Source organism: Macaca mulatta, chromosome 2, assembly GCF_049350105.2.
Source record: "Macaca mulatta isolate MMU2019108-1 chromosome 2, T2T-MMU8v2.0, whole genome shotgun sequence".
In the NCBI taxonomy this organism is placed as follows: Eukaryota; Metazoa; Chordata; class Mammalia; order Primates; family Cercopithecidae; genus Macaca; species Macaca mulatta.
Genome location: NC_133407.1, coordinates 103,560,499 through 103,574,446, shown reverse-complemented (window position 1 = coordinate 103,574,446; position 13,948 = coordinate 103,560,499). Strand labels below are relative to the sequence as shown.

The 13,948-nt window shown below is 41.8% G+C and overlaps 1 protein-coding gene across 3 annotated transcripts in view; it reads right to left on the bottom strand.

The window, feature by feature from the left end:
• Positions 1–13,948, bottom strand: part of MYRIP (myosin VIIA and Rab interacting protein) — a 412,659-nt gene that overhangs the window by 40,507 nt on the left and 358,204 nt on the right. For all 3 annotated transcript variants that reach the window (XM_001115677.5, XM_015131302.3, XM_015131301.3), the window contains one exon: positions 8,247–8,486. In XM_001115677.5, the coding sequence (XP_001115677.3) occupies positions 8,247–8,486 (240 nt within the window). The remainder of the gene's footprint in view (positions 1–8,246; positions 8,487–13,948) is intronic.

The window sequence follows — 13,948 nt, the reverse complement described above, 5'->3', positions numbered from 1 at the left end:
TGCATTTATACTTGTTTACCAGCTGGTGAGCTGGTGGACAACTAGGTTGTTTCCAGTTTTTGGTGATCATGAATGTTTTTTGTGTGTGTCTGTGTATGTGGACATAGGTCTTTATTTCTCTTTGGTAATACTTAGGAGAATTTTTGGGTTATATGCCAAGTGTATGTTCAGCGCTGTGTGTACTTTTGCTGCTATTGCAAATAGAATTTTTCTTTATATTTTCTGAGAGGTTATTGCTGTGTATATGAAATTTTTGCTTATGTATTACTCTTTTGTGATAGGCCACCCTACCAAACTTATTTCTAATAATCTTTTCAGTTGATTTTATTATCTTAACTCAGAAATCTAAAGTCATCATAGTTTTCTGCTATCTAATATTGGCAATTTTTATTTCTTATTATACTGGAGGGAATGCCAGACCAATGTTGAATCAAAGAAATAGTAGAAGACATCTTTGTTTTCTTTCTGTCATTTAATAGTAATTTTTAAACTTGGGGTTTATGGATGGGCTTCATGCAATCGGTGACTTTCCAATTTGATGAAAATCAATTTCTTTTTTTAAGCTTTATGGAGAAGGGGTTTACAATGTTCATCAAATTTGTAAAAAGGTCTGCAATCCCCAAAAGGCTACCAGTCACTGCTGTTGAGTTTTTGTCTTCCTACTTTATCAGAAATGGTTGTTTAACTTTATCAGCTGTTAGTTTGGAATTCATTCTTCATTCAGTATTTAGGAGTATTTTATGAATTTCCTACTATGTCAAACATCAAGCTAAGAATTTAATAAAATAATAATGTTTCTCTCCCTTTAGCCTGTAAATATAACAAAAATGTTAATAGATATCCTAAAATTAATATTATTACATTCTTAGACTACATCCTGTCTGGTAGTCATAAATTATTACTTTAATTCATAGTTAGAAACAATTTGCAATATGTTGAGAATTTTTGAATGTTTATTCACTCGTGAGTTAATTTGTAAATTTTTGGTGGTGTGTGATTTTTTGCGTGTGAGATTCAGAACTGGGGTGCTTTCCATTTTTTTAATTGCTCAAGAACAGTTTTATTAATGTGAAGGTAATTAGCACCATGAACGTTTAATGGATTTTATTGTCAAAGATACCTGAGACTAGCTTCTTTCTGAGAAATAATTCCTTGACCACTTTGCCAATTTCTTCTGTGGTCTGTTCAGGTTTTGTAAACCTTCTAGAGTCAATTTTGCTCATTTATTTCTTTAGCAACAATACGTATTTGCTAAATAACTACAAATATTTGTCTGTAATTTAAAACAAATCTTAAAGCCACACATATTATTTTTTACACGTATGTACGTGCTATTTGATTAACAAAATACACATTTATGTAAAAGCATTTACAAATTCATCTCTTTGTCATGTGTTTCTTTGGTCGGTAGTAAAATGTGATGTTCATGATGTTTTTGATATTTAAAGTGAGCTCTCATCAAGAAAAAAATCCAGGGCTTCTGGTGCTTCGAAGTGGATTTTCTTCATCATGTTACAGAATTATCTTTGTATTACACTGAGAGGGTTTTTTCCCCCAGTGGAATATGTGTTGAATGTTTCCAAAAGACATTTTGGCATCAGTTGAGATTATGATGTGCTTTTAAAAAATAGTACTTACTAAATGAGTGTAACAGTGGGGTTTCCTGCTATTCACTTTATTTTGCATTCTTGGAATAAAATATATGAGTTATGGTATGTTAATCTCTTAATGTTGTGGAATTCAGTTTGCTAGTATCTTCTTTAGGATTTTGGCATTTCTGTTTATAGGAGAAACTGATATACATGTTTTTCCTTCTTTAGTTTTTACATTTTCTACCCAGAGATGTTTTCCAAGAGCACAATCTTGCTTATCCTGCAGAACTTCAGATTCACAGTATCTTTGCTTCCTCTTCCCCCTCTCCAGAGTTTCTTACTTTTGGGCTTCCGTGAGGTGAAAGTTCTGAACCAGTTCCTTGCTTGCCAGGCCTTTCTACTTAAAACCTTTTGGAGTAACTCTGCCTTTCTTTCTTCAAACCATTTCTGTCCAGCACCTCATTCTACTGCTGTGACTGGGGTGATATCCTTATCCTGGCCTTCCAGGTAACACCTGCATTTTAGAGGCTTGAAGGTATGTCTGCATTGGAGTTCTGGGCAATCTTTCCCAGTCCATCTTTGCCTAGAGAGGAAGATATTCTGCTTCTCTCTTTTGAAGATCCAAAAGAGAACCTAGAACTCTACCTTCCTGGCCTGGCAGGCCCTTCCCCAGGACACAGTTGTGGGAATGAAGGGTGCAGATGAGCATGAGTGAAATAAAACCTCCTCACCTGTTCAAGCACTGTGGATAAGAGCAGTAGCTCTAAGTGGACAGTTAAAGCTTCTCTTTTTTCCTAGGGCAGCAGTTAAATAGAAAGTTGGGAAAGAGGTGTTAATTCCTCAATAGGCATAAGGCCTATTGAAATCAGCGTAGTTTGGAAGTTATAAGTCAGTATCTAATACTATATTCACTCTAGCAGCAAGTGACGATGAGGCACTCTTCTGAAATAAAATTCTCCCTGGGTTGTAGGGTGCTATAGCCTCATGTGAATGGTTATTTTATGAAAGTTAGACACATATGGACAATACTTGATTTGATGTTAACATCATGACATCAACAAAATTTTTTTCACAAGCACATTATACTTGAGAAACCCAAGTCTCTGGGTTTTCTCAGACAACAGTCAATAAATCTGCTTCCTTCACCATTGACCAGGATTGTGTTTCCATGTGGCTTGGCTTTAGTAATTGGGGGGCAGCCATCAGAAGATGCACAAATTATTCTCTTGTTTGGGGATATAATTAAAGACATTTAATTTATGTTTGGGGATATAAAGAAAGACATTTATTAGTTTAGAGAAGTCTCAGTACTTTGATGAAAATTATTCTATGAAACTATAAATACAATTCAATTTTTTCAAAATTGAAAAAATGAATATTATTCTATGAAATTATAAATGTAGTTTCACTCTTTAAAGTGAAACTAAGAGTCAGTTTGAATCCCAGCAGAGATGTCTGCTGGTTGTTGACTCCCTTGTGAAAATAAAGCACAATGGCTCAGCTACTTATGATAATTAATAAACAAAGACTCTTAATAAAAATGCTTTAAGGACACTAGATGTACAAATTTGGCTATAGTGCAAGATTTGCCTAATCTAGTCCTTTAACAAATGCTCATGTTCCAAAAGATTGACACATAGGACATCTTTTTTCATATACAGTATTGTAAATGATACTTATGTTAAGAAGCAAAAACCTATTTATTCTATTGCATATCTAGAACTTTGGAATTTTGGAACCAGAAGGGAACTTGGGGACTGCTGCTCCAGGCCTGGAAAAATTAGGGGGTTTAGGGGAGACTTGGTCCCTGATGTAGTCTCCAAACTCAGGCCAGGAGTCCTTAGTCCTCCTTTGCATCCCTCTTTAGGAGGGCAGCAGCTGCGTCCCTAGAGGCAAAAAGAACCACTTTAGCCAGGACTTTCTTCCAGAAACATTGGCATGGCTAGTGCTGTTGGCATGGCTGCTCAGTGGTTGGGGAGAAACAAGTGCTCATTCCCAGGCTTTGAGGACCACGTGGTTTGGAAGGCTGACCACTGAGGTCTGGTGGAACCAAGTTATTACTTAAAGAAGAAACATGACCTTTCAGGAATCCAGTTCCCAAGAAGTTTTGATCTGGCCCCAAGCTCGTTCTTCAGCTGGTTAAATTCAGGTTCCAGTGCCCATCCTTAAGTAATCACTGGGCCCCAGCCTCCAGTCAAAGGAAGACATTAATCCAACTGTAGGGATATGTTTGCATGCAGCAAAGGTTTGAATCCCATCAGGTAAAAGCATGTTTCTAAAATGCTGCTTCTGCTGCTGGACAGGATTCTGTAGCTCCAATTAGATGGGATGTTATACTGAGGATATTGAGCTGCCATCGATGTCACTGTGTCTACGGGCATATGCGCATTCCTCTGCTTTGGCTCCCAAAGAGCAGGGACAGTGATGGAGGCCCTGGCTGAGCTCTGCCTCTGTATGAGGCAAGCCTCCTTTTGGTGAGATAAAGCCTATCAGTAACCACTTTGGTGGTTAGACTTCCTCACTGCTTATTCACAATACCAAAGTAAGTATTTGCAATTTGGGGATGATACATTTTCTTCTGTTTGTCTTAGTCTGGGCTCCCCCAGAAAATGACCCCGAGACAAAAATTGGGGTGCACATGGCTTATGTGGGAGGCAGTCCCAGGAAACAGTGGCAGAGGAGTAGGGAAGTGAGACAGGAAAGGGAAGAGAGTCAGTAGAGAAGACTGCCTTATCATGTAGTTTATCAAGTAGTTCATCACTGTGGGTGCCACCAGCTACATACGCTGAGGGAGTCAGTGCGCGGCTCAAGCCTCAGAGTCATCATCCCAACCGAAGCAAAAGAGCTGGGATATTTACACCCTTCCATCAGTCACTGGTTAGCGCCTCACTCCCGCTCCTGGGAGTGGCATTTCTCTGGCCCTTCCAGCTAGTCTTCTGATTAGGAAGAGGGGCTCCTGCTACTCAAGAGAAGGCCCTCAGGTAGTTGGACTTTGGGCCAGTGTGCACTACCATGGTTAAGAAACAAGGGTGGAGCAGTGGCAGCTTCCGGAATAGTCACATTACCCTAGATCTACTCCCGAAACAGTGTGTGTGTATGTGTGTCTGTGTGTGTTGCTCAGACTAGTGGTGTTGGGGTCATGGGGACATCACAGTTAACTCTGATCCTGAAGATGGTAACCTAGGGATCTGATGTAGTGATTTCCACACTTACACTCTGCATGGCATCAAGGAGCACCAAATGTAGTTACAGACCCACAGCATGACACGGCAAGTGTTGATTGGGAATCAGCACTAAGCTGTTCCTTCAGTACCAGCAGATGGATGATATTTCATGACAGTGAAGCTTATTTTCTTAAAGCTACAATAATTAAGATTTGCTGGGCTCCTGCTATGTGCCAAACCATACACTACATAATTCATTCCTCACAACCCTATAAGGAGGTATGATTATCCCCATTTTACAAATGAGGCCAAGATGTATTTATTCAATCAACAATGAAAACCTGGACTGGGTCCTAGGGATCAATTAAAAAGCAAGACAGACATGGGCCTGTTGACAGGCTGTGAGCAAGTGCAGGAACTGTAGGGCAACCTGGCCACTGAGTGGAGATAGAATTGGAAGGGCCAAGAAGGGCCTGGAGGGTCAGGAGGCCAGTTAGGAGGTGAGGTAGAGTAAGCGGGCAAGAAATGAATCGTCATGTTCTAAGTAGTAGCAGTGAGTTAAGCCATTAACCAACACCACAGAGTTTACAAACTGCATGTTTTTTTTTTTCTTTTCTTTTCTTTTTTTTTTTTTTTGAGACAGGGTCTCTCTCTGTCATTGCCCAGGCTGGAGTGCTGTGGTGTAATCATGGCTCACTGCAGCCTCAACCTCCTGGGTTCAAGTAATCTCAGCCTCTCAAGTAGCTGGGACCACAGACATGAGCCACCATGCCCTGCTAATTTTGTTTGTTTTTATTTGTTTATATATTTTTTGAGACAGGGTCTCACTCTGTCACCCAGGCTGGCATCCAGTGATGAGCCTCAACCTCCTGAGCTCAAGTGATCCTCCCACCTCAGCCTCTTAAGTAGCTGAGACTACAGATGCACGCCACCAACCCTGGCTAATTTTTTGTATTTTTAGTAGAAATTGGGTTTTTGCCATGTTGCCCAGTCTGGTCTGAAACTCCTGGGCTCAAGCGATCTGCCTGCCTTGGCCTCCCAAAGTGCTGGGATTATAGGCATGAGCCACTGCACCTGGCCGGTTATGCTTCAGACTCAGTCTAATCCTAAAATGTATCTCAACACTTTTCTGTTTTTAAATAATATTCAATACTTAACCATATATTTCTGTTTTTCTTTTTCTTTTCCTTTTTTTGAGATGGAGTCTCACTCTGTTGCCCAGGCTGGAGTGCAGTGGCACAATCTCGGCTCACTGCAAGCTCTGCCTCCCGGGTTCACGCCATTCTCCTGCCTCAGCCTCCTGAGTAGCTGGGACTACAGGTGCCCGCCACCACACCTGGCTAATTTTTGCATTTTTAGTAGAGACGAGGTTTCACTTTGTTAGTCAGGATGGTCTTGATCTCCTGACCTTCTCCTGACCTTGTGATCTGCCCACCTTGGCCTCCCAAAGTGCTGGGATTACAGGCATGAGCCACCATGCCCAGCCATATATATATATACACACACACATATATATATGGCTATATGAATTTTTACATGCACAAGAATATGTTTGAATATTTAATTCACTAATTCATGGTAGACTAGGAAGGCAAGACTTGAACTTTGAGAAGCTGACACATTTGGGAATCTGAATAAAGCCAACTCTCTTAATTTCCTGCCTCATTAGGGCCAGGGCAGGATGGAGGCGCTTGTCTAAGTCCCCAGGAAGTCCCCCCAGTAGCTCCTTCTTTCTCTGCTTACATTCTGCCCAGGGGAGAATAGCGTACATTGATGGCTGTGCCTCAAGGAGGTTGCTCCTTGCAGAATGATGAAGGGTGAGGTTGCATGACTCAGCCTGGCATGCTACTGGTACAGTGAGAGTTTTTAGAGCCTTGGGGCCATCAGGCAGCAAAGCCAGTAGGAGACAGAGTCATTGTAAGAAAGAATGTGATATTCTCCAGATACTATCTGGCTCTAAGCTCCAGCATACAAATCTGACTGTAATGTGGCATCAGTTATCAGTTCAAGTAACAGAGAGGATCAGAGCCCTTTACCATTTGCAACAGGTTGGAGTCCATATCCCAGTGAGGGGCTCCTCGTGGAGACCAAACTCCACTCTCCACCTCATGGACAAGCTGGGAAAAGATTTATGGGTGAGGACTTGACGGTTATGGAGGGTGGGATGGGAAAAGTGAAAAACAGAGTTCAATTTGTTGGAGGGTTCAGGGGCTCAGCAGTAATGGTCTTCAATTCCTCCTCCACAGGACCCCAGCTTGGCTGCTGAGCAGATGAAGGCAGCTCCTTCACCCATGCATGTGCATTAACAGCAACTTCTTAGTTTACACAGTATACACTTGGGACACAGAAAACACCTGGCAGGTTTCTCTCTAACAAATCATCACTCTGAAGATAAAACCGCATCTTTGGCTCATTGTAAAGGAAGGGCCTGTGATTTGAGGCCAAGCAGGTTTGTGATGCAGCCTTAGCTCTGAAACTTACTAGTTGTGAGCCTTTGGTAAGGACCTCAATGACCCAGCTTCAGTTTCTTCTTCTGCAAAAATGGCCTGCTTCTTTTTCAACGGGTTATTTAAGGACCTAATGAACATGTGTACAGGCGCACGCACAGAGGAGACACAGAGGAGACACAGAGGAGACACTCAACAAATGTCAGTGTGTTCCCTTCCGTCGGAGGCTGGCAGGGATATTCTGACTCTAAAGTAGCAAGTCTAGCATGAACGTGCTTTGAGAAGCTGTAGAGGAAACCCCAATACTGGGGGACAGTGGGCAGAGCACTGACTACGGGGAGGGAGCGTGGGACTCTTTTATGCCAGAGGTTGGGTTTATCTTCTGTGGTTTTCAAACTGTGTCCTTTGCAACTCAGGGGCTACTGGGGGTAGGAAAAGGGGAGGAGGAGTGTGGTTCTGAAACTCAAGTGGTTAGAGCTTTGGGGACCCTAAGACGGGAATACTTTTTTACTGTATGAAATACTGGGATTCCATATAAAGACTGTTTGAAAAAGGATTCTGAGGCTAAAACAAACAAACCAAAATCTGAAAACTGCAGAGAGAAACAATCCAGAGGGCCACTTTGAACACGAAGTCTCCTTAGCATGGAGCAGAGCTTCATCATTGATTAAAAGAGGGGTTGGCTAGATGACCTCAGTCCGTGGACAAAATTCCTCAGGGAGAGGGTGGAGCAGGAAATAACACTGATTTTTACCAGTGAGAGGGATAAGGGGCACTAAATCATAGACTCAAAGCCAAGGGGCTGTCTTGATGAAAGATAGTGGAAGGCAAGAGTTCTTGGGAAACTTCCATGGTGCTGTTTTCCTGATTGTACCACCCAGTGCAAGTTAAGAAGGGTTCTCTTAGGCTCTCCTAAGTGCACAGGGTTGGGCATTTTAGAGAGAGCTCTTTGGGGACCCAGCACCTCTCTGCACCAATATAGAATCTCCAGCACCCCAGTGCAGAAGCTTGAGCTGTCTGCAGGTGGCTTCACAGCCCCTTACCTTCTTCAGCTCGTCCTGGACGCTCTGGCTGTTGTCTTCAGAGGACAGACTTTCCTTCTGGTTCTCAGATTCTGTCTTGGGCTCAGACTCCTGATCCTCCCCTGAAGAAGTCTCCTTTTCACTCATTTTCATTGCTAACTCGTACAGCCTGTTTCTCCGTTTCTCCTCTGTGCTGTTTATGGGAGTCCGGGGGTCCCGAGCCTCATTGCTGATGTCTGTCTCTGATAAATCATCCGACACCTAAATGAAAGCCAGAATCATGAGATGAGGAGCCCTCTGCTACAGCCATGTTGCCTCTTGTTCCCAATAACCCCTGAGTAAAGGAACATAGGAACATATAGTCTAGGAAAGTAACAGCTTTCTTACCTGGTCTGTTTTCTTTTCAGATGGACTTTTAGTTTTTACCTTTACTTTCTCAAAGGCATGAATTTGAGAAGGTAAGCCTCTTTACTCAGAAAAGTGTTTGAATTCAATTTTTTTTTTTTTTTTAAATTCACAGACTACTCTCTGAGCTCCCACCATGGGCAGCACTGTGCTGGTGAAAGGATGCTTGGAGAACCTGACCAGCCCTTGCCTGGGTCAGCTCTGTAATGAAGGAGACACACGAAAACTTTCCATATTCACTTTCGAAAATTGATACTGAATAATTGTACATATTTATGGGATACATGTGATATCTGATACATGTCTACATTGTATAAAGATCAAATCAGGATAATTAAGATATCCATCACCTCAAACATTTATCATTTCTTGGTGTTGAGAACATTCCAAATATACAATAAATTATTATTTTTGGAGACAGGGTCTCACTGTGTTGCCCAGGCTGGAGTGCAGTAGCTATTCATAGACCTAATCCCATGACTGATTAGCATGGGAGCTTGGAGCTGCTTTGTTTCCAATCTGGGCTAGTTCACCCCTCCTCAGGCAATCTGGTGGTCCCCCGCTCCTGGGAGATCACCATATTGATGCCAGACTTAGTGTGGACACCCAACCAGCACAGCACACTATAGCCCAGAGCTCCTAGGCTCAAGCGATTCTCCTTGCCTTAGCCTTCCAAGTAGCTGGGACTACAGATACATGCCACCATGCCCGGCCCAAATATACAATAAATTATGTTAACTACAGTTCTCCTACTGTGCTATCTAACATTAGAACTCATTTATTCTATCTAACCGTATTTTTGTAACCAGTAACCAATAGGGTGGGAATGGAGAGGAAGAGGTGTTGGCTAATGAGTACTAACTTTTCGTGGTGGTTGAGTGCAGAGAAAATGATGTGTGTGGCTGGGATGTGGTGAAGGGAAGGGATTCTCACAGCCCATAAATAAGCACTTGATGGGAGGGGTTGAGGATTAGGGAAAGCTTCCCTGCAGAAGGGACTCTGAATTGAGATTCAAAGTTAACGGTCACCCAGCTAAAAGGGAGAGAGGGAAGAACAATATTCTAGGCAAAGGGCCTAGATTTCGAGATGGTACAAGGACCTTGCACGTATGTAAGGAATATTGTTTGACATTCCCTTAATGATTATATCTCCTGCTCCAACTCTCCACTTGCTGAATATCTCCTAAACTCCTTCTGTGAGTAAAGCCTTTACTAGGCCTGGGGAACTCTTTTACTTATTTTTTAAATAAAATATAACTCATTACAATTACCATATGGGTTCACTGGACCTTTTTATAAATCTAAGATATATAATGGGATCTTTGTGATCTTATTTTTCCTGTCTTTTGAAACATTTTGCTATTTCATCATCCAGGGAATTATTTTTCATCATTACTCACCAATTATTCCAAATTATGCTTAAAAAAGATGAAAAAATAAGTAGAATATTGAAATTGCCTAGAAGGATGATTCAGTAGGGACATAAATCATCACTATTTTGAATCTGCTTTTAGTTTTCACTGCATACAATTGAAAATTCCAAAAACTGACAGAGAACAACATTTCACCATCATTAGATGACTCAGAAGATGAATTCAAAGAGGACAGCAGGTCTCTAGATTCTAACAATAATGGTGAAATTGGTTATATTATTGAAATCTCAGACGAAGAGTCTTCAGATGACAGTGTCCCAGGTGAATTCTCTCAAGCTCAAGAACTGATGAGTAAATATTATCAACAATATTAATAAGGATGAAAAAGAAGTCTGGTCTTTTCATCCAGTTACTCATTCAACAGGAAGGACTTCATCACAAAACATTTTGCAACAATAATCTGGATATCTTGTTTTTTAAAAAGACGTGTGATACATTCTTTCATACTTTGTTTGTGTATCAATTTTACTTGAGAGAGTTTGTAATTGGATAAATTCTAAAGGCAGATGTCTATCCAAAGGTGATTAGAAGAAAACAGATGACATAGAAATGAAAAATATCACTGAATAATTAAGAGAAAAACATCTATTGGAAGTGATTATTTTTTTTCTGGTCCCGAGTGAGAATTGATTAGGGAGGGACTCATGTGAAGTAACCTGTACTCCTAGCAGCTTGAGAAGGGGGAATTCCTTTGCCTGGGATGTGGAGGTGGTCCACAGGAAGAATGACCTCTGAGCAGGTTCTCAAAATATGAGGAACATTTTAATACATTGTAATGGGACAGGCATTCTTGACGTAGAAGCAGCAGGACCAATAGGACCCAGGGCACATGAAGCTGCTTGCATAGTTATAGGGATAAGGTTCAGAAGTGGAGAGAGTGAGGAGCCGGGTGGTATGGAAAAATCAGGTCTGGGTCAGTCTGTGGAGGGTTAAACACCAGTCTAAGAAATAGGGCTTTAACTATCAAATAGATTTTCTGCTATTGTTGTAGTATGCACTAAATTAGCCAGGAAATCAGCAACTGGTTACAAACTCAGCCCTGGTGACCTTCTCTTATCATCTCTACACATGGAGCTGTCAATTCATGTTAACTCTAGTTTACTTTTATTAACATTAAGCTTTGGCCTAATTATTGCTTGAATATACAGACCATGAAAGACTAATTTACAAGGCTAAAATAGTTAACCCAAAAGATGAAACCTGCTTAACATGATTTGTCTAGGTTTCATGTCTATTTATCACGAGAAATTATGAGGAATTATTGTGATTCAGTCCACATCCAGCAAACACGTGTTGAGCACCCACTATGTGCTGAGCACTGTGCTTTACTGGGGCTCAAGGGTGGGAGTGACACTGTTCCTGCCCTATTGGAGTTGACAGTGTGATGGAGAGAGGAACATTGAACCAGACAATTGTAACATACTGGGGAACAGAATAACCACACGTAAGGGTTTGATGATACTCAGAGGAAGGGCCCTCATCTGGTTGGTTAAGGTAGATATTGTCAGGAAGGGAAATTAGAATAGATGGTAACTGAGCAAATCTTAAAGAATGGAATCCTAAAGATTATCAGGACATACCTCAAGTTTTATTGGAGCAGCAAGAATCATAACGCTAAGTGATGGTTCTTGAGTTCACAGAAAGACGAATCGTATGCATACAGATCTGATGCCCAGATGAGATACCATAAGCATAACTGGAAGCATCATTATCAAAAGCCACAAGAACTTCAAAAATAACAGTATTATTTGGCCATCTAATATTCATCAAGTAGATTAGCAAATATTTATATCTCCAGAGAAAAATAGGTATTTTTAGCCTGCAAAGGGTTAAGCAATCCCTGCCCTATGTTATAAACTCACACATATTTTCCCCCATGAGCTGATTTTAATTTTCATGATAGCTGAGACAGTAAATGCTAAGCTGGGATCTTGGCTGACATGGAGTCCATGGATGGGCCTCTGTGGACCCCTGATATTGTTCACAAACTTTGGTATGCATGCACACTTTTCTAGGATGAGCATTATTAGTTTTCATCAGATTTCCACAGGGGTCCGTGCTCCCAAAAGGCTAAGAAATATCGATAAGAATACTTATCAATAAGAATACTTCCTAAGTAAGACAACAGTAGATGGGTACATGTTAGTTGAAGATGTACGCCATTGGAAGCTTACAGTTGAATTCAGAGAAGGGAGCAGTAAGGAGGTTTGTGTTTAAAGCCAGCTGGGAAACAGAATTTAGAGAAAATAAGAGTGCTGCTGAGTCTTCAGCCAACAAAAATGCTCTTCTACTTAAAAGGGACCCTGATTATCACAACAACTTCACCCAAACACCAAACATACTCACTATGTTGGACAGTGAGGGACTTAAGCAGATCACTGAGAAGATTATGAACTCAGTGGAGAATCCTGAGAAGCTTTTGCAGGGAGGGCGGTGGGGGTCAGGGGCAGAGGGTGGGGTGGGAAAGAATGAAATTCCTTGTGGGCAAGCTGAATAACTATGAGCAATGTCTGTATCTGGGCATAAAACATTTTAAGTAATCTGAAAATCAGAGTTGCTTGCCCACTGGTGTGGTGTCTCAAAGTCTCCACCTTATAAAGCGGTATTTGTACGTATAATGGGACATTATTTTGAAAACAAGAAAGCAGTGCTTTTCATTTCCCATTAAAACTGCATTCCCTTGTGTCTTCATTTTCTTAGGCTAAACCATAAGCATTTTACCCCAGGGAAGGTGAATGTAGATCCAGAACCAAAAGACCATTGATCAGTTCACTCCATTAGCTCTTTAGGGTAACAAAAGGCTCAAAAGACAGATTTTGTGAACACGGACAGAGGGTTTCTAGAGATGAATCTGTTGAAAAGCTAAATTTCACTTCTACTTCTATTGAAATCTAGAGAGAGGCAACCTCACAGGATGCCTATGACCTCTGACCCGCCCCCCCCCACCTTATGATGATATGGGCAGCAGAATCAGAGTACAATCACCCCTGATAAGGAGCTTCTCAGGGAGGCTGAAGGGGGCTCCAGGGTCCCTCCTGGCACCTGTGTGGCACAGAGGGCACCCAGAAGCAGAGTCATAGAAGATTGCTGGTGACACTGTAATAAAGTAGCTGTCCCGGGGTTGGACAGCCAGGGCCAGGTAGCTGACACGTGTGAGAGCCATGCTGGCGCCCGTGGAAGGGGTGCTGGCTTCTAATGGAGCAGACAGGGAACAGACCAAAGTTCCCAGGTCTTAGACGTTGGCAGCAGATGCCAGTGATGCAGAGAAATGACCTGATGAGCAGGGTCCCCATCACTGCAGAGTCCTGCAAGGACCCAGAGGACACTGTCTAGCTCTAAGATGCCCCGCAGCCACGAGGACCCTACAAGCTCCTCAATATGCTCTCCAAGACAGCGAAGGCAGAGAAAGTGGAGGGTTTGGAGGACTGATTATTTACCTAGGAAAGGCAGGTTTAAATGGAAAGAAAAGGGAAAATAATTCAAATCACAAGAGGCCAAGTTTTCTTTGAATTGGTTGATTTACATTCCTAGCTAGTCAGAATGGGGAGGCGAATGGGGAAGTTTAAGGCAGTTACTAAAGAACAAAAAGTTGCCTCTTCCTTGCACACTTAAATGTAGCGTGTGGCCAGGCATGGTGGCTCATGTCTGTAATCCCAGCAGTTTGGGAGGCTGAGGTGGGTGGATCATTTGAGGTCCGGAGCTTGAGGCCAGCCTGGCCAAAATGGTGAAACCCCGTCTGTACTAAAAATACAAAAATTAGCTGGATGTGCTCGCTTGAACCCAGGAGATGGAGGTTGCAGTGAGCTGAGATCGTGCCACTGCACTCCAGCCTGGGTGACAGAGTGAGACTCTGTCTCAAAAAATAAAAAAAATTAAAAAAAAAATT